Raw genomic sequence first — 26,077 nt, 5'->3', positions numbered from 1 at the left:
TTGTGCATATATATATATATATATATATATATATATATATATATATATATATATATAAGATTTTATTTTATGAGAGTGATGTGACATGATACTTTATATTTATTTTTTCTAAATAATTTAATTAATATAAAATTTATATTTATTAAATTTTATTTTATTTTTAATAGAATCCTAAATCGATTATAATACCTAAGAATTTGATAAATGATTTATTGGCATATCCTTCAAAATTTACACTAAATCATTAATAATATATTAAAAATATTCCTATAAATAATAAAATATAAATTTAAGTTCGGTGCAATACATTGAGAAATAAGCTAGTGAGGACTATAAATTAAAAAAGCTTTTGTTATGCTCGGAGAATTTCCATTCTTTATTTCTTTCGATTTCTCGTTTTCTTGGTCCTCTCTCTCTCTCTCTCTCTCTCTCTCTCGTTACGGGGACGCAAGTTTGCTGTCATGAAAGTAGAGCTATGTGAGTGATGATATGATATGATTCTACGATTCCCCTTACCTTACCTTACCACGTATCTCTTCTCTCTTTAACACTCTCTTCTCTTCCTAATGTTTTTTTCTTTTACTCTTCTATTTTTATTATAATTATTGTTATTTTCAGTTCTTATTTTCAGCGCACCAAGGAAACAACAACACGTTGAAAATCGAGGATTATTCCAAGACCCATTTCCCCAGGTCGATTTTCTCACGTGCCTTCAAACCTATTCCCCTCAAGGTTACATTTACATTACCCGAGCTTGTTTCTAATCATTACTTTGCATGTTGCGCATTTCTCTTTCTGATTTTTCTTATATTCTATTCAATGCGTTTTTTTATTTATCTTAATATTTCATGGGTCTGCCGTTGAATTATCGTATCAACCCATTGTGATTGCTTCAATCATTTATACTTGCTTGCTGATTGTTTGCTTCATATAATATTATCAAGGTAGTTTTTTTTTCCCATCTTTTAGAAAAGAAACAAGAAACGGCAAAGTTACTTCGTATTTGGTTTTATTCGATTTTTGTAAAATCTTAATTCTTTATTTCTCTAGTGTTTAATCAGTAATCAATCGGGTCTTTTAACGTGGAGCGTTGATCTGGGATTGGAATTGGATGTGGATATGTGCTTGATTAGATTTTCAGAGTATTTGAGTGGTTTTCTGTGAACTGATTTTTGTATCACCTTTTTTTTCCTTTCCGATTGTTGTTTCATTCGAGCAACGCGATAGTTAAGTTAATTATACTAAATATGACTGAATTATATATTCTGCAGTAATGAATGAAATTTCTGATATGATAAAAAAATTATTGAAATTCTTGTTTTTATCTTATAGGGTGTATAATTTTGTGTTTTAAGGTACGAAATTTTAACATATGGTATTGCCTCAGTTAATGTGTGAATGATTCGACTTCGCTGGCTTAATGCTTTATAGATGGAATTGTTCTCCTAACTTTATTTATCACCACGAGGAGCAATTGCAATGAGGGGCAAGAATTTATAGTCTTTGCAATAGAGAGAAATCATATTATGTTATTCTTTATTCAACTTACAATCCAATATTTGCAGATGGATTCTCGTTGCATTGATGACAACAAAGAAGACAATGAAATGAAGTCTGCTGAAGGATTTGAAGATATATTTGGAGATCCAGAAGTTCTGCCTCGTGTTGGAGAGGAATACCAGGCAGAAATTCCTTCACTAATTACAACACCTTATCTTTCTCAGCTTGTGAAGAAGACAAGAGATTCAGAAATCACTGTCATCGAGCAAGAGTCTATGTCACTAGGATTGCCCATTCCTCTTAAGTGGGCACATTGCAAATTTGAAGGTAGTTGTGGTTGTGGGCTTTCAGAATCTTTCACAAGTGAAGCGGGGCCAATTATTTCCGAGAATGAATGTCCAGAAGTTGAAGTGACACTTCAGACTGTTTCACATGGTGGAGAGAAAAATGTAGGAGGGTTCTCAAATTTTGAATCATCTTCTAAAAGTGTTCAGCCAAGAGGGAAGTATCTTCTCCCTGGATTGTTGGATGATCAATCTTGGACAGATATTGAATACAACAATTTTCTTCTTGGCCTCTATGTATTTGGGAAGAACCTTAAATTTTTAAAGAGATTTGTTGGGAGTAGAACTATGGGAGATATATTGTTTTTCTATTACGGAAAGTTTTTCAAGTCTAAAGAATACTGCCGATGGTCAGAGTGCCGAAAGTTGAGAACTAAGCGGTGTATATATGGCCAGAAAATATTCACAGGATGGAGGCAGCAAGAATTGCTGTCAAGATTATTTCCCCGCGTGCCAGGGGAGTCTCAAACTACATTGGTGGAGGTATCTCTCTGACATATTTCATTTATGCCAATCACTGTTACACAGTTTTAAATTTATTTGACAAATTTTCCTTGCTCTTTAGCCTCTTTGCATTTGAATAATTTGATTATGACAAGTTGTCATGGTCATTCTGTGTGTTTTTAATACTAGGACCTTAAATAACAATGTTTCTATTCCCATGGAAAATATGTGGTTGATTTTAGAACAATAGTCAAATTCTCAAGCATATTTCCTGTCTTGTACTCTTATCCCATTAAACCAAGTCCTTTACTATTAAATGTTTAATTATAGGAAGGTATTTATGGCTATCTTCTTTATTTTCCAAGAAGAATGTGGCACACAGTTAAAAAAAATGCAAGATCCTTCTTTATTAACCATTAAAAAATTGAACTGTTTAGTGATGAGTTAGATGCAGGATTTGCTTAGACCTCCTTTAATTTTTGGAAGTTAAAAAGATTGGATATGTGAAGAGTCTTTAAAATAGTGTCAATAGGTCTTAAAACAAAATATATTTATGGTTTCAACTGTGAACTTTTCCCCTTACATATGTTATTGAGATAAGTCTATTAGCTTCTCGATTAGGAGAGAATACTCGCTAGAGTGAATTACAAGTTACAACTAATGTGTTTCTTCCTATACATTCTCTTAAGTTACATGCCATGATAATTTATTTGGTCCAAGTAATTGCATAATCGACATTCCTACATTTTAGAGTCTTAAACACTCATTTTTATTTCCTTTTCTCAAATAAAAGTATAGACACTTCCTTCTAACTGTATCCATAGTTCACTCGCTTTTGTATAGTGTGCTGTTAAACTGGCTGTATTTCTGTAACCCATGTATTTTCCAACCAGAAAAACAATGTCGCCTGAATTCATGTATATATTATTATATTACTGCAGATTTCAAGGAAATTTGTGGAGGGAAAGATGCCTTTTGAAGAATATGTATTTGCTTTAAAGGATGCAGTTGGCATTGACTTACTTATAGCTGCAGTAGGTATTGGAAAAGGGAAGCAAGATCTCACCGGCACTGCTGTTGAGCCAACAAAGATCAATCACACATTCTCTGTTCGCCCTGAAATACCAATTGGCAAAGCTTGCTCCTCTCTTACACCTGCAGATGTAATCAAGTTTCTCACAGGAGATTTTAGGTTGAGTAAAGCTCGATCCAGTGATCTCTTTTGGGAAGCTGTTTGGCCTCGTCTGTTAGCAAAAGGCTGGCATTCTGAACAGCCTATAGATCAAGTTGTTTCTGGATCAAAACAATCTTTGGTTTTTCTTGTACCTGGTGTTAAGAAATTTTCAAGAAGGAAACTGGTTAAAGGTGACCACTACTTTGATTCTATAAGTGATGTTTTGAATAAAGTAGCATCTGACCCTGGGCTTCTTGAGACTGAAAGTCAAGCAACTGAGGGAAGTGCAGATAGGAAAAAAACAGAAGACCAAGGAGACCTAGAGGGTGTGCCAAATAGAGAACAAGTTCATTACCTTCAACCTCAAAGTTCAAAGACCAATCAAGATCTCACAAAATTTACAATTGTAGATACCAGTATGTTTCATGATATGAATCAACATAAAGTGACACAGATGAGAAGCTTACCTTTTCAAACTATGAGTGTATCTACCATCTCAAGCTGCTCTAGTGAATCTGAGCACGATACATCTGAAGAATCAGAAGATCAGGCTGAACAAGATAATGCTTCAAGCCCTATTGAAGATCGGGTGGAACAAGCTAATGCCTCAAGCCTTATTGAAGATTGGGTAGAACAAGCTAATGCTTCGAGCCTTATTGAAGATTGGGTAGAACAAGCTAATGCTTCAGGCCCTATTGAAGATCGGGTAGAACAAGCTAATGCTTCAAGCCCTAACAAAGATCAAGTTGAACAAGCTAATTCTTCATATCCTATTCAAGACCAGGTTGAACAAGCTAATTCCTCAAACCCTATTGAAGAATTCTCTGATAAGGGGTTGAGCATAGACTCTTCAGATTGTACTCATGTTCTTGAAGCCCTCAACACCACCAATGAAGTAAAGTATCATAGATGTCATTCTGATCTGCATAATGATGAGCATTCAAGGGAGATCAATGAACACCCCTTTATTCAAAAGATGACATCTGATTGCACAATTCCCTGCATCACATCGATGCAGAAGTTAAGAGCTTGTAACCATGGAGAATTTAGCCACTGCACTGAAAGTACTTCTGTGGATAGAAAGTTTGATTTAAATGAGCCAATCTCACCATCAAATCTGCATGAAGCATCTGATGGCATGGTTTTGTCTATGGGTTTAAAAAATTTGCCTTTCCCAAGTTATCTGGCTAAAGGAAGTCCAAGCATGAGCAATGAAGGCAGTGTCACTGAGAACCACCTGGTTGGAGAAATTTCTGCAGAAAATTCTGAAACCAAGATGCTGATTGACTTGAATTTTCCTCAAGTTTCACCTGAGTTAGGACTTGAAATGGAAATACCATCCTCTATGGTCAGACCGCAAAATGACAATCAATGTGCAGATACATCATCTTCTCCATCTGAGATAGCCCAGTTCAATGCCACACAGGAGTTTCCTGATGGTAATAAGGAGCAGCAGTCTAGCCTTGCCAACCGTCGCCAGAGCACAAGGAACCGGCCATTGACCACAAAAGCATTGGAAGCTCTTGAGTACCGATTTATCAACTCAAAGAGGAAAAGAAAGAACACAGAATGTTCAGACAATAATTCAAAGTCCAAATGTGTACGTGTAAGTAGTGGGACAGTTAATAGTGCTACTAGTGATAATGGCATTGAGGATTCTGTGACTGATACAAGAGCAGAGGAAGAGAATGTTATCCAAGCATATAGTTGTAGCATCGATCTGAATGGGGGCTCATTATAATTTGTGAAAAAGGTTGGGGCAGCTTCTTCTCGAGGGGTATCAAGTTCATAAAACTTTCTGGTTTTGAGCTTAAACTGCTAATAATTTCATTGGTTCAAATGTATCATAAGCATACATGAAGAAGATCAAAGTCATCAGTCCATATTCACTTTCTCTTTTTTCCAAACATGTGACTGGTAGAATAATAGAATAAAATCAGAATTTATAACATGATTAATTATATAAAGATAGACCATTGATGCCAAAGCTGTGATCTAAGTTTCTCTCTTTAACAGGAACGTAAGTTGTAGTTTCTGCCTTGTATCAGACTGATAGTAATATAATCATGCTTCGAATAGTGCACAATTGCACCATCTCCCTATGCACGTTTGTGTCTCAGGTGATCATTTCATGAATTAGTTTCTATAACTCGGGCAGCCCTTATGATGTATAAGCTGCCAACCAATGATATTATACTGTAATTTTTAACTACAATACCACTAAACTGGTTGGTACAATGTGAAACTTTAATACCAAGCAACATGCCTTTTCACAGGTTTCTCATAATTTTTATTAGTGTCTACATTGCGTTTTAAACTTTCTTTGTTTAGTTGAAATAATAATTTTCAGCCCAAACTGGCTGCTGCTAGCTGGACATTATTGATTAGGAATCTGATGTGCCTGAATCGTTGACATGGTCAGAGGCCAAGATTTCTCATGGTCCATTGAATCTATGCTTGAAGTTAAACTCGTTTTGTCCAAAACATTGTGCACGCCGCACTCGTGGAAGATGATAATAATGTTGACATAAGCACCTCCTTGTCTCAAATCTTTATGCAAGACTTTAGGTGTCTAATTTAGATGAACTCATCGTATGAAGACCTTTTATAGTGTCATTCTATAGTAGATTATCGTTTATGATAAATTTAATTTAAATGCAGTCACTGTATGAAGACCTTTGGGTATCTATAAATTTTTTTTATAATAATTACTTTAAAAATTATTGTAAAAAAAGATTTTTTTTAATTGATTAATAATGTATAAATAATTACACTTTCGGGGCATGATAACTAAATTCTATTTTGATACAAATTGTAATTATATATTATCAATGTTTTTTGAGATTTAAACTGTAAATGAAAGCAAGTGGGAATTTCAGTTTAAGAAACTACATTGTAATTATTGAAGCTGATTAGTAGACATATAAAAAAAATTTAATATGTGGAAAATGAAAATATAGAAAATTTGAAAAAAAATCATTTCATTTTTTTTGTTTGTTGAAATGATATATCAATTATAATATTTATATATTTAGGTTTAAGTAGTTATAATTTTTTATATTTTCTCTATATAAATTGAAATAATTATTTTTTTATAATCATGTTATTGTTACGAAACATTCATAGACTTTACTAATAATTAATATTACTTAATTTGTAGAAGCTTCACTCTCTTTCACATCCAATTTTGTTTAAATTCTCTCTCAAACAAAGGTGAATTACACTATTTCCCTATGCAAATATTATTTGCTCTAAAAAATTTCTCTTCTTCCTCTCTTATCTATTGAATTAAAAAAAATCATCTCTATTCACTCAAAAAAATCTCTAATTCCTTATCTCTTTCCTAATTTAAACTAATTTGTCCCCTCATTTATATTTTCATGGAGTTTTTTTAATTTATTGGGAAAAAATTATTTTTATATCTTTGAATTTGCATATTGATTTAATGTTTTATTTCTTACCTGATTTAAATAATTTTATTTCATACTTGACTTAAACTATCATGTTCATCTCCAATTTTGAGGGAATAAATTGTCCGATAATGATTTATTATTACCTTTTTTTCCTGACATAAGGATAACATTATTTTTTTCCCCTTTATTTAGATATATTTAATGTTCTTTTATAAAAAAAATTACTAAATTTTATTAGGGTCATTTAATATATATATTTACCTTAATTATATGATATAAATAATTTTATTTTTTAATAAATAAATTATAATCATAAAATTTACACACTATATTTAACTGCAAGAGCTAAAATACTAGTTAATCTATGGTTTTGACTTTGGACTTAGAATCCGGATCTAAACCCAAATGTTGGAAGTTGACTCATGGAGGTCAAAACCCCGACTCGAAAGGATCCGCGTCTCAAACAATGAGAGATGCACAAGGATTTGTATATGGCTTAATTCCAGAAACTTGGTTTCTATACCTAGTCCTAATTTGAGCACAAATACTAACTATAATACAAGTGATAAAAGAGTTTGATTTTTGTATAATAGGCATGAAAAAATAAAAAGTAAAAACTACACTGTAAATAAGTCTCCTAGTTCAGCTAAAATCAACCAAACACACGGTAACAACTATTTTTTTAATCTTAAACTATGAGTGTGCCACCTATGACATTTACTTTATGAACCTATCCCTTAACCAATAGACAATAATTAATCCATTTAAGGAAATGATATTTTTTCATATAGATGAACCTAAAAAAATAGTCCTTTTTTCGTTGTGGGTTTGTCCTTTGAATTCAAATTAGTTAGTTAAGCTACCTTGAGCATCTATAATATATAATTGTTTAAATGAATTAATTATCTTAGATCTTATATAATGTTACATAGAATAAGAACTTAAAAAAAAATATTCTAATACTAAAGTTGTTATGGTAAGTGCTTAAATGAGTCACATTAAATTTTGTGACCAAAAAATATTTTTTTTTATTAGTACAAATCAGTTAAATAGAGATGTTCTTATATTTTCTTTTTTATTAAGCAATGTTGCTTAATTTCTCATATAGGCACCTACACTAGAGATACTCTTATATTTCATTTAGTATCTTGTATACCATAAAAATATAATATTGCTAAATAGACTTTAATTATACAACTAATTTATATACTACCTCCAACTCATTTATAATGTAAGTGGTAATATATTCTCTAACACACTCACGATACCCACTTTATTATTAATCAAAATTTATAGAAAATAACAATAACATATAAGAGATATTCATTAAATAAAACGTGAGAGTGATGAAATTTTATAATTTTTAATAAATTTTAATAAAAAAGAGATTATATTTAAAAGATTTATTAAAATGTGCATTGTTAATTTTAGTGATTTCAAGAGTTTTTCATCACAATATATTTCCACTACCCCACATATATATAGTTTCATAATGAAAAGTTCTTGAGCACAACTTTTGTAGGTAGAACAAATAAAAAAAATTAAATAGCATTAAAATAACCTCAAAACAGACTATTATTATTTTAATACATCTTGAGTTTTTAATTGATTGTGTTCATAAATATTACACACACACAAGAATTATTCGTTATTGTGTCATGTTATTCTAGCCTAGAAATCTTCGATACAAGAACTGCGTGTAGTCGAGGCACAACATCGATATTCACCTGTTCGTCAAATAATTAAAACCAATTGTAAAATATTTATGTCAAGATAAAATAGAAAAACATTGACATCAATTTCTTTACTCTGAACTCCACGCAGCTTGATAAACGACTAAACACTTAAAAATGAATTTTTTAATAATTATTCACCTAATCAATACATGTCAAAATCAACAATATTAATTTTATGGATTACCTATCCTTGTATAAAACATAAACAAACTGTCAGAGAAGTAAGAGACATACCCATAGGAAAGAATAATTCGAGGTTGTCTCCCATGTTGGTTTTATCTATATAGCTCTTTTGTCTATGTCAGTTAGCAACCAGATCAATTAATAATTATGGAGAATTAGAAATCAAAATTCTTTAGGAATTAAAATTGGGCTTTCCATAATTTAATAAAGAAATCGGTGGGATATACCTTGTATAAATGTTGCCAAGCTTTTGTCCTTACTTTGTTGTAAGTATATGCAAGCTTCGTGAATTATATCGATCTCTACATCGATAATTTCTACGGTGTCTTTTTGGTCGTTTTATATTTACCAGTTTGATACGGAGAAGAGCATTTGCAATGGGAAGGACTAAAAATATAATTGACTGAAAATTTGAAGCTTAGTTCACGTTTGATATTCTAGTTTTTGTCCCTTTGTTTTCTTCTTCCTTTACATTAAGCGTGAGGGAGCTGTAAAATTCAACATATATAAACAAAGGATACTATAGAATTTTTATATGGCGATTATGACTGCTTAAAGCAATTGTTAAAAAAAAACTATATTTATTACCTTAAATATTAATTACCTGTGGATATATGAGGAGAAACCTTTCCACGCAATATCTTAATATTTTCATCAACCTCATAACATGGTACAACATTTGTTCCGGTTAAGATTTAGAAAGAAACAATCTTCTACTGAAATTTTAATTTAACTAATCTTGAAAAGATCAGTAATAACAAATTTTGCCTTTTTATTTCCATGTACATGTCATATGTAAACAATGGAATATTTAGGAGGCCTTAGGATACTCTTAGTTAATGTCGTTGCTCTTAAGCTTGAGTCTAGGTTAACTCGGCAGCAACCCTCTTTTGTGTCATTAATCGGTAGCTACTTTACCATTTTTTTATACGAAGATATCTTCGATCGATATGGTTCAAATAAGGCAGGGATTTCATCTTATGATGATACTAATTTTCTCTTGTTCTGTGGAAGTAGATTCATGTTTAAAAACACTTGGTAACATGAAGGTTGAAAGTTGAACACAAGTACACAATAGTATAATATGGAGCCACATGTCGTGATGTTCAAAGCTAGTGACCAAATTTAATTAGCAACTTTGGGGATGAAAAATGAAAAAAATAAAATAAAATCCAGATATATAGAACACAAAGGTAAGATTTGAACCTTATTTATGTTTCTCCTAAGAGAGGGAAAAGGAGAAATTAAAGATGTCTGTTATGTTAATGCAAGAAAGCAAAGTTTGACTTCCACCTAGTATTGTGCATATCATCATAAATTACACCCAAGAAAATATTTCTTACCCATGATAAATTCTTATTCGACATCTATGTACGTAAAAATATATTTTACTCTGATAATTGATATAAATTAAACTCTTTTTTTAACATTATAATGAGGGCAGAGAGTATAATATAGCTCAGGAGTCAGGACAATTCTGAAATTTACCGGCCTAGCTAGTAGCTACTTCTAGTTATAGTTGTTTCGGTTACAGACATTCAAAAAACTCCATTATGAATATGTAACCTGAAAGTGTCCTTTGTAAAATAAGTAGAGTGTTATCTGTTATCTAGCAGTTGTATAGTATATAAATTGTCAGCAGTACAAAAGTAAAACCATGTCGAATTTGTTAAAAACTAAGAGCCGAATAGCTAGCAACACATTTTTATTTTGGCTAAAATTTATTAACAACTATAAAATCATATATGACCTGTTAAATAAAAAGTAACATTAATTAACGAAAATTTATATTTTTTAATCAATAATAACATTTTAAAAGTGTGTTAAAAGATAAATTATCATGTGGTATGAGATCATGTGATCTCGATATATGTAATTGCATTTTTTAATTTATAAAAAAATTAATGTAATTACATGTCATATGAAAATTAATCGGGATCGCATCATTTTAAACCATACAATAAGTTATGGTATAGGAGAATGACACAAATATTAAAATATTACATATAAATGTATATGAGCTAAGAATTAAATGAAAAAGAGAAAAATGTATTGCTGTTTAGGATATTACAATAATACCAAGAAGTTAGGGGCATTTACTTACTAGTTCTCTCTTCATATGAGCATTATATATAATTATATAAGGCCAAAGAAGACCAGCTTCATTCCAATATTTTGTATATGGCAGCAATTTCTTTCTAATTCCTCAACAGAAACCAAAAACTCCCTGAGCTTTTTGTCTTCCTCTAGGTGGGGAGAGTGGATTCTTGTTTAGAGTATACCAAAAACACAAGCCCCAGCTTTTAGTGAGGTCCATCACCAATAACAAAAAAAAAATACAAAGATCAGAGAAGACACATAGAAGCTTCTATTAACCTTTTACAGTCTTCTGTTCAAATGTCAAATATTTCAGGTGATGAAGGAAGCTTCTCCTCAGGAAATAATGGAGAAGAAGTTCATCAAGAAAGCCAGCAGCAACATCTACAAAGCCAACTTCATGACTCAAGTTCAGGACCATCCGGTGCTTGCAATAGCAATGCCTCCTCTAATCAACAACAAACCAAGAAGAAACGAAATCTTCCTGGAACCCCAGGCAAATATTCAGCTGCCTCAACTTCAATTTTTGTTTCTATCCCGTAATTACGGCCTAACAAATCAAGATATCATGTTTGAGAAGTTGAATTTTGCTTTGAAATGAAAATCATGTATACTTTCTCTACTGGTCAAATTCTAGGCTCTCCGTTGCTTGCTTAAACATTGAATTTTGTAGTTTGGTAGAATTAGAAGGTAGTCAAGTAGTGATAACAAATAACGTACACTAAACCAACATAGTATGACATGGTTATCAGATAATCTTGTCTCTTAACTTAAGCCTGCAGTTAGGGGGTTTGATCTCTATGTCCTAATGTCAGGAAAAACATCTATTGAAAAAAATCAGTCACTTAATGAGATCAGTCTTTGGCTCTTAGCTGGGAATTATCCTTGGTTAGAAAAAAAAAAAACAGAAACTGTAAACAACTGTTGCTTTATTAAGCTTGATATTCTTACTTTTGTTTCTGGCTATCAAACAATTAAAGTTAAAAAGAAAGCATCATGAAATGACAAAAGATTCCATGGTTCGAATTCTATGTATACTCTTACTCTTTATGAAATGGTTAATCTGCTCAATCTTTCCTAGTTTTCAGAAGAGGGACTAATCCTCTAGTAATGGCTAGCAATATTAGTATTTGCTAAATTTCTGCTAATGGGTGTATTTTATGAAATAGATCCTAATGCTGAAGTTGTTGCTTTATCACCAACCACACTAATGGCAACAAATAGATTCGTGTGTGAGATCTGCAACAAAGGGTTCCAGAGGGACCAAAACCTTCAGTTGCACCGCAGAGGTCACAATCTTCCATGGAAACTGAGACAAAGAACAAGCACTGAGGTGAAGAAGCGGGTCTATGTGTGCCCTGAGCCATCATGCGTCCACCATAACCCAGCTCGTGCATTAGGGGACCTCACTGGCATAAAAAAACATTATAGCCGCAAACACGGTGAGAAGAAATGGAAATGTGACAAGTGCTCCAAAAGATACGCAGTGCAATCTGATTGGAAGGCTCACCAGAAAACTTGTGGCACTAGGGAATACAAATGTGATTGTGGTACCATATTTTCCAGGTACAACTCTTAGCTTTCCAATGCATACGGCACCATTGAATTGAAGTGGCTCTAAGCGAAGTTTTCATACATGACATCATTATTTTAAGTTATGGATAAAACTTGGATTTAGTTCTTTACATGCTTTTGGTGTTATTTTCTAATCAAAATTAAGAGTTTCATGTTGATAATCTGTGTATTAAAGGTTTGAATTAGAGTTTTATCTTGATAATCTATATACTAAAAATTTGCATTAAAGATCAACAGAGGTTTGAAATTCTAATGCTGATTAGAAAACAGGATCAAAAGCAACTTAAAAATTGTATCTAAATCTTCTCCTAAATTTATATCTCCTTGATCAGAGAACTGAGCAGTTAAAACTATTAAAATGCCCTCTTGCATGTCAACCAATTTCTCTACGTGATGCAGGAGAGATAGTTTCATCACCCACAGAGCTTTCTGTGACGCATTAACTGAAGAAAACAACCGAGTGAACAACCAGGGATTAACAAGTGGCATGCCACCAAACTTACAAAGTCAAATACCCGATCTCATGTCTACCATGCCCCTAACCACTAGTCCCAACACAGCATCCAAATTCGGGGAATATGACCCTAAGAACCCTCTAAAATCACTAGCCCAAGAACTTGTCCCAATACCATTCAAGTTCATGAGCATGGGTGGGGGTATGTTCTCCACCAATGCAGGTGCACTCTTTGGTGGCCCAAAAACCATGTCTCCCTCTTCTTCCAGCCTCCAGCTAGGCTCCAGCACCTCATCAAGCTTCAATTACTTGCAAGACAGCGAAAACGGAGGACTAATCGCGGCCTCGGCTCAAATGTCCGCAACAGCATTACTACAGAAAGCAGCACAAATGGGTGCCACTGCAAGCAATAGCATTAACTCCCCAATGATGCAAAAAGGCTTTGTTAGTGGTACTACTACTGGTCCTGATCATGTTTCTTCCACTACTAGGCCACCATATTCTGGTGCTATGCTTCAGCACAACAACTCCTATGACCACTTCTCTCCACAGCCTGATCTTTCCAGCATGGCTGAGGTGAGTGGTGGAGGAGCATTCATCAATCAGTTGTTTCATAAAGGACAAGAGATTTCGCAAGTTTTCGATACTAACAATCCCGGTTCTGCCATGAATGATGTGGGAATGTTCGGCCAAATGCCAATGGGGAGAGATCATCACAACCAAGGGTTGATGAAGAGCGTGGAACAAGAAGTTAGTAATAGTTCCAGTTTGATGCATGGAAGAGATGTGAATGATGGTAACCACCCAATGCAGCCATCAACAAGGTTTGGAGGGAGTGACATGACAACTGTTCATGACTTTTTGGGCATTGGTGGTTCAACTTCAAGAGTTATGAATCATTTTCATCACCATTTTCCACACGAGGATTCAACTATAGAGGAACCCATGTGGGATGTTTGAAATCATCAGATACTAATCATGTTGTGTGGAATGCTTTAATGGTTAGAATTGGATACGAAACAGAATATTTAACCAATTTCAATGCTGCGTTTACCTTTTGAATCAATAGTTAAGCCTAAGCTGATAAATTCACTCAACTTGTCTCTCTAACTGAAATCGGTTCATGTAAAGGGAAAAAAAAAACAAAATGCAAATCGATTAATAAATCTCATATTGTCAGTTTAGAATTAAGTTCATAGAAGATTTAAGCAGCATTTTTACGTTATTTTTTCAGGATTTAAAAAGAAAAATGCATGTGAAATTAAAGAATGTTAGCTTGTGACCTGTGTGCATGTTCTTGAGTGCCATTCAAAAAAAAAACAAACTCTTGTTCTTTCCTTTTTATCCTTCTACTCCTATATAAAATTGAACAATTATAATCCTTAAAAACTAACAATATTTAGGTCATTAACAATTATAATTTTGCTTTACTTAGGTTTTTCTATAAAAACCTTAAAAGGAAAGACGATAAATCTTTTTTGTACAATAACAATGTCAGTTGAGTTATTAACTATAGTTCTATTATATACACCACAATATAACAACAGTGGAAAGTAAAAATAAAAAATACAACAGTAGCCAAATGTAGTTTAATACCTAACAAAATTACTTCGAAAGAATATACATGTAGAAGACTAAAAATAATAATTTTAACGAGATGATATTGATTTCAATTTAAACGAGATGATAACTTTCAGTTAATAATGTAAAAAAAATATTTAATTGGTAGTGCATTTTAATTAAATTCATAAATGTATCCTACAGTTTTATTTTATTTTTTGGTATCATGCAAAGTAAAAACAGCTCCAATTATATCATTCAGTTAATGGGCTTAACACTCCCACCAACAGAAGGGAGGCCCCAGATCATCTTCTTAAAGGCCCATACGTACAATAATCGGAGGGGTAGTTCAGTCATTAAAAATGCGACTCGCCGTTTTGACCACAAACCCTAACCCTAATTTGACCACTTCTATTTATACTCAGCATCACAGTTTTGTCTCTGCTTCCTCGCCTCTCTCTCTATTTCTCTTCGCCTTGGTGTGTGTGACTTCGTGCCTATGCGTTTGACGTCGGTAATTAACTGATTTCTTGTTCATTTTGTTGTGTTTTTGAAGGCTGTGATGTTGAAAACTACCTATTTTATGAGGGAAAGGTAAATTGTTCCTTCGTGATTACATAAACTACCAATGGATCCTACTGAGCCTTCAACTCTTTTCTTATGAAGTTATTCGTCTCGTTTGATTATTTGTATGTTGTTTCTAGATATATAGATTCATAATAATGCTTGCAGCATTCCCTTGAATTTTTCAAATCCATCCAAAGAAAATGAAAAGAAACGCAGTTGAATGGGAAGAGCTATTGAAATGATGATATCGTTTTCCGAATTTTTCAGTGTCGACTTTAAAAAACAGACTACAATTATCTGATCTATGGCACTCCCATTCTTTTCCATTTTTGTTACTTTGTACTTGCATCTTACCCTCTTTCTTTTGAAATTTAGATTCAGAGCACGTATTATCATTAATTCTCTTTTGCTGGGAATAATTCATTTGTGAAGAAGCTGAGGAACGTATATGTACTCCTGCATTTAATTTTTCTTTCAAGTTTTCAATTATTTATCATTTAATTTTATAAAAAAAATATGTAAATAATTAATAAGAGTATAATTGACAAAAAAAAAAAGAATTAATGTTATCTTGGATTTTGAAAACACAGATAAATACAAATAATTTTTTGTTGAAAATCTGACAATTAAAAAGAAACGGAGGGATTACTATGTTATTGTGGTAAGAATAAGATGGTTACATCTATTTAATTTCCCAAAATTAATGGCCAGAAGTCTTGAATCATTCGAAGAGAATTGCAATAGTTTTTCTTGTTTTTGTGAAAGGCGATACTTCCATTTAATCTAACCAAGGCCAAAGAATTTCCCATTTTTGAAGATTTTTTAATAAGTTCTAACCAATATCATTTATCTTGTTCAAATTGAACTAGACATATTCCAATGGTCCACCAATGACGTCAACCCACAAGCATTCCTTATTGATCTATTTTGATTTTTACAGACAGATGATACGTGCAGAAAGCTTTATGAGGTTATATTGTAAACAATCCCTTCAATGTCTATCCACGAGGAACAAATACAATACTGTTCAGAACATCTGTTGAGCAGGGAGACATTGCGGGATCTACGAAATGGATTGATCATTCGTCTTTGGAAAATATAATAATACTGGGCACACAAAATTATTTCATTTGTGTATGATTATTGTAATTGTGCTATTTCCTTAAATATATTTTTGCATTCCTTTTATGGTCTTAAACGAAGTACCCTCGGTCTCTCGTTATCTGTCACAACTTCTTCCATTAGAAGACTCGGAAAAAAAGTCATTTGTGCTCTTTAATTTTTACTTTAAAAGTTAACTACGTAAAAAAAGTCATCTGCGTCACTTTGCTCGATTATATAATTTCAAAGTAAAATCCTGCAAGTTTTATGTATGTCAATATGGATTTCTTGTAAACCATGGCAATAACTGGAGTAAAATTTAAAAGGTTAAGTGACTATTTTGGTTTTTTATCTTATTTTGTTTAGTTTGATTTTTAATCTTTTTAAAATTTTATTTTTGTTGTTTTTTATTATTTTGTTCAAAATAGTCTTTTTCTATTAAAATTTCATTTTGATCTTTTATTTTATTTAAAAGGTTTAAAAAAATCCTTTAACTAATTAAATAAATTCAAAATGATTATTTATCTAAATGTTATTGGAAGGATAAAATAGAATATATTTAAATAGTTAAAAAACATTTTGAATCTTTTAAACAAGGTAAGATATCAAAGTAGATTTTTTAAAAGTTAAATAATTATTTTAAACTTTTTAAATAAGATAAAAGATCAAAATAATTTTTTTTTTAAAGATAAAAGGATTATTTTCAACAAAATAAAAATGATCATTTAGCCAATTTGAAATATTTTTGAATTTGAATAAAATTCATTTTACACTTTTTGGTTAATTATACCTTTTTAAGTACAGAAAATGATAGTAACAAACTTTCTTGAACACATTTTAAACTTAATTAAAATTTATCAAAATCATAAATTATATAAATTTCACTTCTTACTTAATGATTTTTACTCGTAATTTAGTAATTTTATTCCTTCAATAAAATACACCTATTATTTAATTCTAAATCTTAAATTTGCGGTTTTAACGTAATAAAAATCCCCTTAATAATATAACTCTAGTGCGTCCTCGGTATTTGACCGGTTTCATGCTGAGGCACCAAAATGCAACTAAATCTTTAACTTCTTATCTAAAGGCCACGTAAGACTTTTGAAAAAGAATGCGGCAAAATCAATCCTTTTCTGGTAAATTTTAATGTATATTTGTTTTTTGTTTTTTCTACAATTGACAAGTCAAACTCATGACATTCTAGATACAGCAAGTGTGCAACCGCACTTAGATGTAACATACTGTTGAGGTTTAGATCCATCTCCACTCTCCAATACCCAAAAAAGGAAATGTCATTGCTATCAGAATCCAATCCAACTCTACATCCGGAAAATTAATGAGTCGGATAAAAAATCCCAAATCAATCTGAACAGAAAACTCATCATCGTCTCTGATCATGCCACTTTCTATTTCCCTGCCTGCCCGGGTCCCAGTGTCCAGAAGAACCCCTCTGCCTTGACCATTCAGGTCTAGGATTTCTACCATGATTCATTCTGGACTCTGGGTAATTTCTACCTGGTGCATACCTAGGATTTCTAGTTGGACTATTCTCCGGACTCCATGATTCAAATTCTCCCCTTGCATGATTATTTCTATCCCAAAAACCAGATTGCCTGGATCCCCCAACCATTGTGTTATAGTTGTTGTTATGATTTCGCTGAGAATGATAACTGGATGACACATGATCCTGCCTAACTCTCCACATATTATCAGACCCATGATCTGATTTTTCGATTTGTGGCGGGTAGGATCGGCCAGGGTTACGATATGGAGGTTCAGTGTAATGGACTTCCTGAGTCAAATGTTGATGTCTTTGTTGCTGTAAGGATGAATGTGATGGCGTTGGTGAGGGTGGCATGAAGGGTTGTCGGAATGAATTAGACAAACCCTCATGTTGTACACTCAAATTAGGTACAGGTTTTACGTAATTGGTGCCATCACCCCGCAATGCTAGAGTTGAATGTGTGCCAGGAAAGTTAACTGAAGATGCATTTGCGGTGGTTAAGTTCTTCATGGTTAAACCTACATCTGAGGATGTTTGTACTTGCCCCAGTGGTGATGGCTTTTCAGGAATAACATTAGTTGCATGAGGCAGAGAATATGGAGAAACTGATGTGCTTGTAAGATGCCTCGAAGATGGAACCACAACTGTTGGCTGTTGCCTTACTGTAGTGCCAGTTATAGGAATCTGAGATAATAAGTTGGTAGTTGCCACTGCAGCATGGTTCTGTGTAATTCTATCGGGTGCTAGACTTCGCCGTGAAAAGGGATTTTTTGATGCTTCTGAGCTCCATCCACTCTGAAAAGTTAATAAAATGGGAACACATCAGTTAATGCTGTAACCAAAATCTTTTTAATAATTGATGAGAATATTAATGATTTCTAAGTTATTAGCACGTTGACAAATGTAAATTGTAAGGAAATATCAAGAGGCCCTTCATGCATTCTTGGTCAGGCTAAGTGTCTCAACGGCGTAAATAAAGGGACAGGCATCAAAATTTTGGCCACTCTAAATACCAGCAGAACTACTCCAAGGGAACCCTCTTAAAGCCCATTGGTTTGCCTAAATTAGCTATTTGCTAATATAGAATATTGATTACGTGGCATGCAAGAACTTAACCGTGGCAAAATTTTGCCAAAGAAAAGAACGAGAAGAACTTGGAAATCAATTCATTTCGGTCTCGATTAGGGCAACCATTGAAAATCCATTTACCCCAACACCCTAATGCTATAATAGTGTTATAGGCTCTCCACTCTCAACACGTATAAGCCAACATGGCCAAAGTGGGGTGTGCAAGGCACTGTAATAGGAGACATCAGACATTGTGGTAAGATCTTTGACAAATAGTTGTAGTATGAACTCAAATCACGCACCGTTCTTGGATCGCTCAAGGGGGTTGGGGATGGGAGAGAAACTTCCACCTTCTCCGGGGACTTCACACTCGTGCCATAACTTCCATTTGTATTTTCACTTAAACCCAAGTTCACACCTCCACTCTTGATCATGTCAAGCAGCTTCACAGTTTCTTGGTTCGGTATGCTACCACCTTGTCCAGAAGTTAAGGCAAATACCAACTCCGGATTTTTTAGCAGTACAGCAAGCAATTCTAAATCAGGCTCAGCAGTAGCCACACCGGTTGAAGAAGTGGAGGCCACCCCTTGAACAGTATGAGTTCCAACCTGATTGGGAGAAATTGCTATATCTGCACCATCACCATCTGGTAGCTGTTCAATAGGAATTTCCAACGTCAAAGTGTCATCATAGTCCATTTCAAGGTCCCAAGGCTCCTTGGGGTTAGGTGGCATCTCTTGGACAGTCTTGTATATAATTTCCTTGTCCCTGCGGTTTCTATTTCTCTGGACCTCAACCTCTTTGCTATTTTCGCCGCCACCAACTCTCCAGGTGTCTTTAAGTTCCACTTCTGCAAAAAAGGAAAAACGAACCAAAAAGGAAAAATTTGAAAACCGAAAATAAATGTGTTTGAGAAATTAAAGAAGTTGTTATTGCTTACACAAGTTACAAGAACCACAAAAATGACTGAAAAACAAAATTCATATTTCAACTCCCCCTCCATCAGATCATTTGCCAATTTTATTTATGTATTACAAGATTTACAAACTTCCCTAATGAACCAAGCCCCAGAAGGGGCAAATTAAAATTTGGTTTCATGAGAAGTGTTAAAAGAATAAAAGAGAATGTAGCTGGTCACACTCATTTAAATATGACAAATAAAACGATCACAGAACCCTTCATTAGTTCTGTCAACCAAAAAAAAAAAAAGAACCCTTCATTAGTTTTCAAGGATTGAAGGTTGGGTGATTAATACACTGCAAAAGCTTGTAATTTTCAAAGGGGGGTGATACCAGAAATGTAGCAAAGAATTCACCAGATGAAATTAGTTTACAATCGCAGCCAACAAAAAATATAGACGCCAATCAACCCTCAGTGGGATTAATTCGGTGCTGTAACTCATATCATGGCAGGATGCAGTCTATATACTCGAGGCTTGCAACTATATCCATAACCTGGACTACTTTGTAACGTAAACATGCAAAAAAGACGCCATGAATAATATTACAAACTCCTTTGCCACATAGATAAAGAAACAATGCTCCATCATGATTGCAAATTATAAAAGAATATCGCTACCACAAATGCAACATATTTAACCTGGACGTGGAATGTCACATGGAAAGCTTCGTTTATGAACTCATAATCAAAGCTTCAGCGTATTTTTACTCATTAATATGAAGAAAAAAAAATTATAACTAATGTAAGAGGCGGGATGGTGTAGATAAAATTAACTTTGAAAGTTTAGCATATTCTCAACTTATAGAGCCGGATTGTATTTTAAGAAATTTAGAATTGTTTAATTTCGTCTTATATTTGGAAGCACCTCATATTTCTATCATTACTATTACTATACATCAATAACTCAGAATTATGAATTGGTCCTAATGAAAGCACAGAATTCCCTGTTGCCTTTCCCATTATAGCAAAAAATGTCATACATTGAATTAATACCAATCACGCCCAAACCAATCCATACATGCATTAACTTTTATTCCCATGAGCCATGGCAAAAGGATAAAGGAACAAGAACCTCTAATTGCGATATATTTAAAAATTTATACAAGAAATTCGGACAGTAAAATTATTCCTTTTATAAATTTTGCAACAATGATCTACATGTTATTGCCAATTTGTAAAATTGGTCTTTTATCCTTGCGATCACCTCAATATTTGGCATAGCTCGTGATAAACAATTATCAAGTCCTCAAACGAGATGTTTTTAAGCCCATTCTTTATAAGATTTAGGAGCATCACGCCATTTTTAGTACTTTTGTGCAGATAAGACGTAGGGAAAACAAAAATCAATTAGAAACACTGCCCGATTTTTTAGAAATAGTGGAAGATCCTAAAATCCTCAAAAAAATCCGTGTTAGGATTTGAATCTCACAATCCCAAGGGACAGATTTGTACAGCAATGTTTTATTTTATTAATTAATCTCTTGAACAATTCTAAAAATGCAGGCGTATATACAACTCCCAATATACCAAGTTACTTACAGAACAAAGAGTTAGACCACGACTCTTGCTCTACTTTTATATAATAAGGTGATAAAAGCTGCAAAAGGGGATGCGGTCAATAAGAGTTAGCATCAAAGGTAGCAAAGAAGCGTCTGATATTGCCCTCCAAGAAAATGTGCAGGGAATTGACTAAGATATACCTCTTTTTAACTCAACATCAGCAAAGCTGTTAATATGGTCTGTTCTCAATGTGTCGTTCATTCTTTTATCGGGCTGTCATAGAATTTCACCAATTTTTCTATCCTAATATTATAGACATATTTGATAGAACCAACAAAAATAATTGCAAATGTACCTGCTGGTGTTCTCCATGGGATCTGAACCCTCTTGCACTTCTCCCAGAGAGGTTCCTTCACATCCATTTTTGGTTTTGAATAAGAAGCTTCCAGCCTATTAGTGGTTTTAGAGGTAAGTAACAAAGGTTTCTTGTTTTCTTCAATTTTGGGTGGAGTAGGAACTTTAGAAGAGCAAGCTGCAATACTGGCAGGGTTTGTCTGAGGTTGTTTATTTGGACTATCAATCTTTGTTTCTTTACTCTCTTTTGAACCAGATTTCCCATACTTACTCTGCATAAATAAAGCACGCATTTTTGCTTTCTGGATATCATCAACAGACATGGGACGGCCTTGACTTACAGGCCCTGCTCTCGTCACTTGTGAGCTTCTGCTCACTGACTTTTGACCCGGCTGTTCCACCAGTTGCACTTTTCTGCGTTCTCTAGATTCTGATAGGGTGTTAAGGAATAGACAAGAGATATAGCCTACTTTTAATCATTGGCAATTTTGAGTAAGAGGGGTGCTAACAACATTCTCTGTGATACATTATTATTGATTAAAATTTATAGAAATCCACAGTAAATAAGGAATAGAACCCACATCATTTCACAAGTCTCAAAATTTTAGCCATTAATAGTGTATTCAAAAAAGTGTGTTTGGAGAATGTGTTGTTAGCATTTCCCCCAAGTAACCCACCACTTCGGTCCTTGAAACATTATGACATCAATGTGGTCCTTCAATAATATTTTGACATCAATATAGTATTATAGTCCAAAAGTTATAGTTCACTTGGACCAAATTGATATCATTCAATGATCAAAATTATCATTTTAAGAGCAATTAGATTAACAAGTCTGTTGAGGACCCCAAATTCTTTTGAGGATCAAACTGGGGATTTATGCCAATTCTATTAGTTAGTCAGCTAGTTTCAAGTATACAAAGGATACGAGATGAAGATACACCAAGAGAGGACTTTTTATTAGAATCATCCAAGCTGGGAGGCAACAATTTCACACCTTGTGGAGATCCCATTTTCCTGAATAGAGAAGAAACAAAATGGAGCATTTTCACAACTAGCAAAAGCAAAACCAATTAACTCAAGAATGGCATAAAAGTATTGGCAGAAAGATTTATTCAATTAGAAGAAAACAGATGACCTAAAGCAATCAGCCACAACCTACGCATACCTGAAATTATCCGAACATTCGCTTGAGAGAGCAAGAATGTCTTCCTGAGAACACGAAAGGACCACTAAGAAACATGCAAACTGAAAATGCATTGCTAGCTGAAACATATATAAGAAAACACTTACAGGAACATCAATATTTGAATGCCATGATTCAGAGCCCATGAATTGACCAATACTGCAAAAATAGAAATCATAATAATTGAGAAAGGAGGTCCCAATAAATTGTGCACAGAAAAGAGATAAAATGCAAGCTTGCCTCTGAGAAAGCATCATCTCTTTATGACCATCAATAGAAATCTTAACACCATTGGGCTTCTTTATTACTTGGTTCCTTGCAAATAGTTTGCTCCACTTTGACAGCAAAACCCTTGCCCTATTTGATATGTCTGATCCTCAAATCAGTGAGATTATAATTCACTCAAATTACTAAAACTATTGCGTTTATTAGGTGACATCAAACTGTACCCCTACAAAATTAAGATTTGAAACCACTTACATGTATAAAATAAAATATTGAAAAGAATGAAGTGTTACGTATCAACTTAAACCCGACTTCTACACCTCAGAGTAAAATTAAGATATATCTAATCTATTATTTGGCTGTCTGATAAAACGTGACAATTAACAATATAAGGAAGAATCAGATTCAATTGTCAACCACCTTCCACCTCTCTATCTTGCTCCTTCAAATAATACTATCATTAATAGCTAGCAACTTGCCAGCTAATGTATGAAAACCTAGAATTCATGCTTGAAATGATAACAAAATCCACAAGTCTCCTAATCAACATCCCAGATCCCACAATATACACATCAGAAACACAATGAACAAACATCAAACAACTTGGAATCAGCCACGAAATTTTAAGAATAGTTGACATGACCAAACAAGCTAACCACAAGTTAAAGTGTTTCCCACCACAAGAAAATGTGGCCATTATCATATATCAGTCCATTGCAGTCATTACCAAACACATGCTATACAGGTAAAATCTTGGGAGAATATCAATATACACCAAGAGAAAGGGGAGAGTATTGGAGACAAATCAGTGTCAAGGAAGATGGGCACTGGGCCAGGAAAATATAAATCACACCTGATGTCCTGTAGAACCGTAGTTTATTTACACTCTGCAATATAGCTGATATGTGCATGGGAATGGCTTTATGTAAAGGCAAATGACAAAGAACCTGCAAAACAGTTAACCAGAGAGTTTCAGAATATTCAGTTATGTGCCAATTAAAACAATGCAAAATATTAACCAGAGGATTCAGATTTACCTTCAAGATAAGAAGAAGGACACTTGTTTGCTCTTCAGCAGCTGCCTTACTCAACCAAGTTGCTAAATTCATTCCACCCCCTCTGCTCAAAAACCTACAAGCATACAGCAGAAAAACTAAATTAAGACATAAAATATAAACTACCATAATTCAATATTATCATGCTATTAAGAAAACTAATCGTGTACCACAACAATACTGAAAAATTCTGTATTGTCAATATCCACTCCATCAATTTCTCCTGCCCAGAAAATGTCTCCTCTTTTTGTATTAAACTAAAAATGTTATCAACAAATTGTTTATCTGAGTCATCTAGGTCGGGCAAAGCCACTTCCTGTGTCGAACAAGAAGCTTCTTCAGTATTGGACTGGCCAGCAGAGTTTAAGGGAGTTGGATTTATTGGTCTCATAGGATCAGAGTTTATTTGATCATCATGAGGTTCTTCACAAGAATTAGAACTCAATACCCTCTCCCTTGACAACTGCACGGATCTCCTCACTCTTGAACGTTGAGCATTGAAAAAGTCACGCACCTAAAGCCAAAGTACAAGGATTCATAAATTAACGTAAAACAGGAACTAGATAACATGTTATCTTTAATATAAAATTTAAATTGAATCCGACCCTCTTCGGTCCAACAAAAGGATAACAAACTACAAACAGATAAGTATCAAGAAAGGTGATGGACAGAAAAAATATCTACACACAACATCTCAATTACATAGATCATTCCATAAGGACAGATAGAAAGGACTAAACAGGAAGCAGAGAAATATAAACCTGTGTCACTGTGACACCAAGTAAAGCACTGATCTCGTGCAATTCTTTCTTGCTAATAGCATCTTTAATGGAAAAAACTGATTGCATGTAATTTACAGCCTTTGGATTCAATAAATCCCTCGGTCTTTTTCCTGCAAATTTGGATTAAGTTAGACACATCCAACACTAAAAAAACATGAGAACCTATACAAAAAAAAAAAAACCAAAAAATCTTACCAATTTTTATTGACAAAGCACCAGCAGCCTGCACACGAAAAAACGAAAAATAGACAAAATCAGACACTCAAACAATGCCTTAAAAGAACTTAGTACATACAAGAGCAAAATTAAAACTAGACTAAGTTTACAATTAATTCTACAAAAAGTTCCAAGCGATTCCAAGTAAAGCAGCATAAATCTTGAAATGAAACGCAACTAATAGACTATTCACTTTTTTCATTAACCAAAACTAAATAATGAGGTTATAAAGAAAACTAAACGAAAAACAAAGAGAGCGCACCATTTCCTGAGAGAGAGGATTGACGCCGGTGAGTTTGCATTGTGTGACGACGATTTCCTGAAACTGATCGATCTGGCTGTGGAAGAGCTCTTTCTGCGAAACCAAAAACTTCTGGAACGATTCCGCGGAGCTCCCAATCTCCAGCACCGAAAAATCTTCGTTCCACGCATCCATCGTTGATCGAAGTTCCTTCCCCGCAATGCGTAGCAACACGCATTTAACTAGAGATGATTGAATGAATCTCAATGCTTCTCACCGGTTCCCAGTTGGGAACGAAACTGGTTAGGGTTTGGCTCGGAGCTAATTCTGAAGAGAGAAAGTCAGATAGAGTACTGGGTCGAATGAGATGAGCGAGAATTAGGCCATGTTCGGGACCCGGTTGAATTTCAGGAATTACTTTTGAGGCCTATTAAAAAAATTAAGGTCATGTTTACAAGCCATTATTCTACTACTTTTGGTGTTGTTTAAAAACAATTTGTGTTTAAGTAATATAAATAAGTTATGAAAAAGTTAAACATAAAAAATTATTTAAATTAATAAAAATGGTAGGAAAAAGTAATATTGGGACAAATAAGTCTGTTGTCAATAATTTACAAACTTAACCTAAGTTAAGCTGGACCATTTTTAGGTCTTTACGTATTTTTAATTTAATGTTTATGGTACAACACATATATATTTTTAACAAGTTATTAGTTTGAGTGATTCTGAATTTGATTTAACTTAATTATGGATGAAAAAAATGTAATTAAAAGAAAACATTTGACTGTAGGTAAATTAATAAGATTTTTTTGGGAAAGATTGATTGATTATTAAT

At 33.6% G+C, this 26,077-nt stretch overlaps 3 protein-coding genes, 1 long non-coding RNA gene and 2 other non-coding genes across 11 annotated transcripts; 5 read left to right on the top strand and 1 right to left on the bottom strand.

Annotated features, from left to right (window-relative positions):
- Positions 1 to 369: 369 nt before the first annotated feature.
- Positions 370 to 5,495, top strand: LOC114400338. 6 transcript variants are annotated; one of them, XM_028362771.1, is made up of 4 exons: positions 370 to 477; positions 619 to 692; positions 1,566 to 2,327; positions 3,230 to 5,495. In XM_028362771.1, the coding sequence occupies exons 1-4, from the start codon at positions 462 to 464 to the stop codon at positions 5,201 to 5,203; spliced, it is 2,826 nt and encodes a 941-aa protein (XP_028218572.1). In that variant the 5' UTR covers positions 370 to 461; the 3' UTR covers positions 5,204 to 5,495. The 6 variants fall into 6 exon arrangements, with proteins under 6 accessions (XP_028218572.1, XP_028218571.1, XP_028218576.1 ...); XM_028362770.1 differs by having other exon boundaries at positions 370 to 529; positions 632 to 692; XM_028362775.1 differs by having other exon boundaries at positions 370 to 529; positions 632 to 732.
- A 5,463-nt stretch (positions 5,496 to 10,958) lies between these two features.
- LOC114399518 (zinc finger protein GAI-ASSOCIATED FACTOR 1-like) lies at positions 10,959 to 13,986 on the top strand. Its single transcript, XM_028361716.1, has 3 exons — positions 10,959 to 11,387; positions 12,061 to 12,457; positions 12,866 to 13,986. The coding sequence occupies exons 1-3, from the start codon at positions 11,192 to 11,194 to the stop codon at positions 13,878 to 13,880; spliced, it is 1,608 nt and encodes a 535-aa protein (XP_028217517.1). The 5' UTR covers positions 10,959 to 11,191; the 3' UTR covers positions 13,881 to 13,986.
- An 885-nt stretch (positions 13,987 to 14,871) lies between these two features.
- Positions 14,872 to 16,249, top strand: LOC114399329. The gene is made up of 2 exons (XR_003663705.1): positions 14,872 to 14,994; positions 15,988 to 16,249. It is a non-coding gene; the product is annotated as an uncharacterized LOC114399329 (long non-coding RNA).
- Positions 15,031 to 15,129, top strand: LOC114401065. Its single transcript, XR_003664180.1, has one exon. It is a non-coding gene; the product is annotated as a small nucleolar RNA R41 (small nucleolar RNA).
- LOC114401073 lies at positions 15,279 to 15,354 on the top strand. Its single transcript, XR_003664188.1, has one exon. It is a non-coding gene; the product is annotated as a small nucleolar RNA Z155 (small nucleolar RNA).
- Positions 16,250 to 17,263: 1,014 nt separating the features above from the next.
- LOC114399872 (homeobox protein LUMINIDEPENDENS-like) lies at positions 17,264 to 25,658 on the bottom strand. Its single transcript, XM_028362087.1, has 13 exons — positions 25,264 to 25,658; positions 24,981 to 25,008; positions 24,765 to 24,895; positions 24,174 to 24,517; positions 23,986 to 24,079; positions 23,802 to 23,895; positions 22,964 to 23,093; positions 22,831 to 22,882; positions 22,706 to 22,749; positions 22,466 to 22,554; positions 21,539 to 21,967; positions 19,026 to 19,573; positions 17,264 to 18,450 (listed from the first exon to the last, which is right to left on the bottom strand). Exons 1-13 carry the CDS (start codon positions 25,435 to 25,437, stop codon positions 17,533 to 17,535), a joined length of 3,075 nt encoding a protein of 1,024 aa, XP_028217888.1. The 5' UTR covers positions 25,438 to 25,658; the 3' UTR covers positions 17,264 to 17,532.
- Between the last annotated feature and the right edge of the window lie 419 nt (positions 25,659 to 26,077).

Source organism: Glycine soja, chromosome 19 (genome assembly GCF_004193775.1).
Source record: "Glycine soja cultivar W05 chromosome 19, ASM419377v2, whole genome shotgun sequence".
In the NCBI taxonomy this organism is placed as follows: domain Eukaryota; kingdom Viridiplantae; phylum Streptophyta; class Magnoliopsida; order Fabales; family Fabaceae; genus Glycine; species Glycine soja.
Note: the sequence above shows the minus strand (reverse complement) of the source record. Positions and strands in the feature narration are given on the sequence as shown.

What these genes read in the sequence shown, in the direction of transcription:
- LOC114400338 (XM_028362770.1), top strand. Translation starts at nt 495, where the DNA reads ATGATTCTACGATTCCCCTTACCTTACCTTACCAC. An exon ending in CCCTTACCTTACCTTACCAC is followed by an intron (nt 530 to 631) that starts GTATCTCTTCTC and finishes TCTTATTTTCAG; the next exon opens with CGCACCAAGGAAACAACAAC. An exon ending in TCCAAGACCCATTTCCCCAG is followed by an intron (nt 693 to 1,565) that starts GTCGATTTTCTC and finishes CAATATTTGCAG; the next exon opens with ATGGATTCTCGTTGCATTGA.
- LOC114399872 (XM_028362087.1), bottom strand. Translation starts at nt 25,437, where the DNA reads ATGGATGCGTGGAACGAAGATTTTTCGGTGCTGGAGATTGGGAGCTCC. An exon ending in AATTTTTCAGTATTGTTGTG is followed by an intron (nt 24,080 to 24,173) that starts GTACACGATTAG and finishes GTATGCTTGTAG; the next exon opens with GTTTTTGAGCAGAGGGGGTG. An exon ending in TCCTTCTTCTTATCTTGAAG is followed by an intron (nt 23,896 to 23,985) that starts GTAAATCTGAAT and finishes ACTGTTTTGCAG; the next exon opens with GTTCTTTGTCATTTGCCTTT.
- LOC114399518 (XM_028361716.1), top strand. Translation starts at nt 11,192, where the DNA reads ATGTCAAATATTTCAGGTGATGAAGGAAGCTTCTCCTCAGGAAATAAT. An exon ending in AAATCTTCCTGGAACCCCAG is followed by an intron (nt 11,388 to 12,060) that starts GCAAATATTCAG and finishes TTTATGAAATAG; the next exon opens with ATCCTAATGCTGAAGTTGTT. An exon ending in TGTGGTACCATATTTTCCAG is followed by an intron (nt 12,458 to 12,865) that starts GTACAACTCTTA and finishes TACGTGATGCAG; the next exon opens with GAGAGATAGTTTCATCACCC.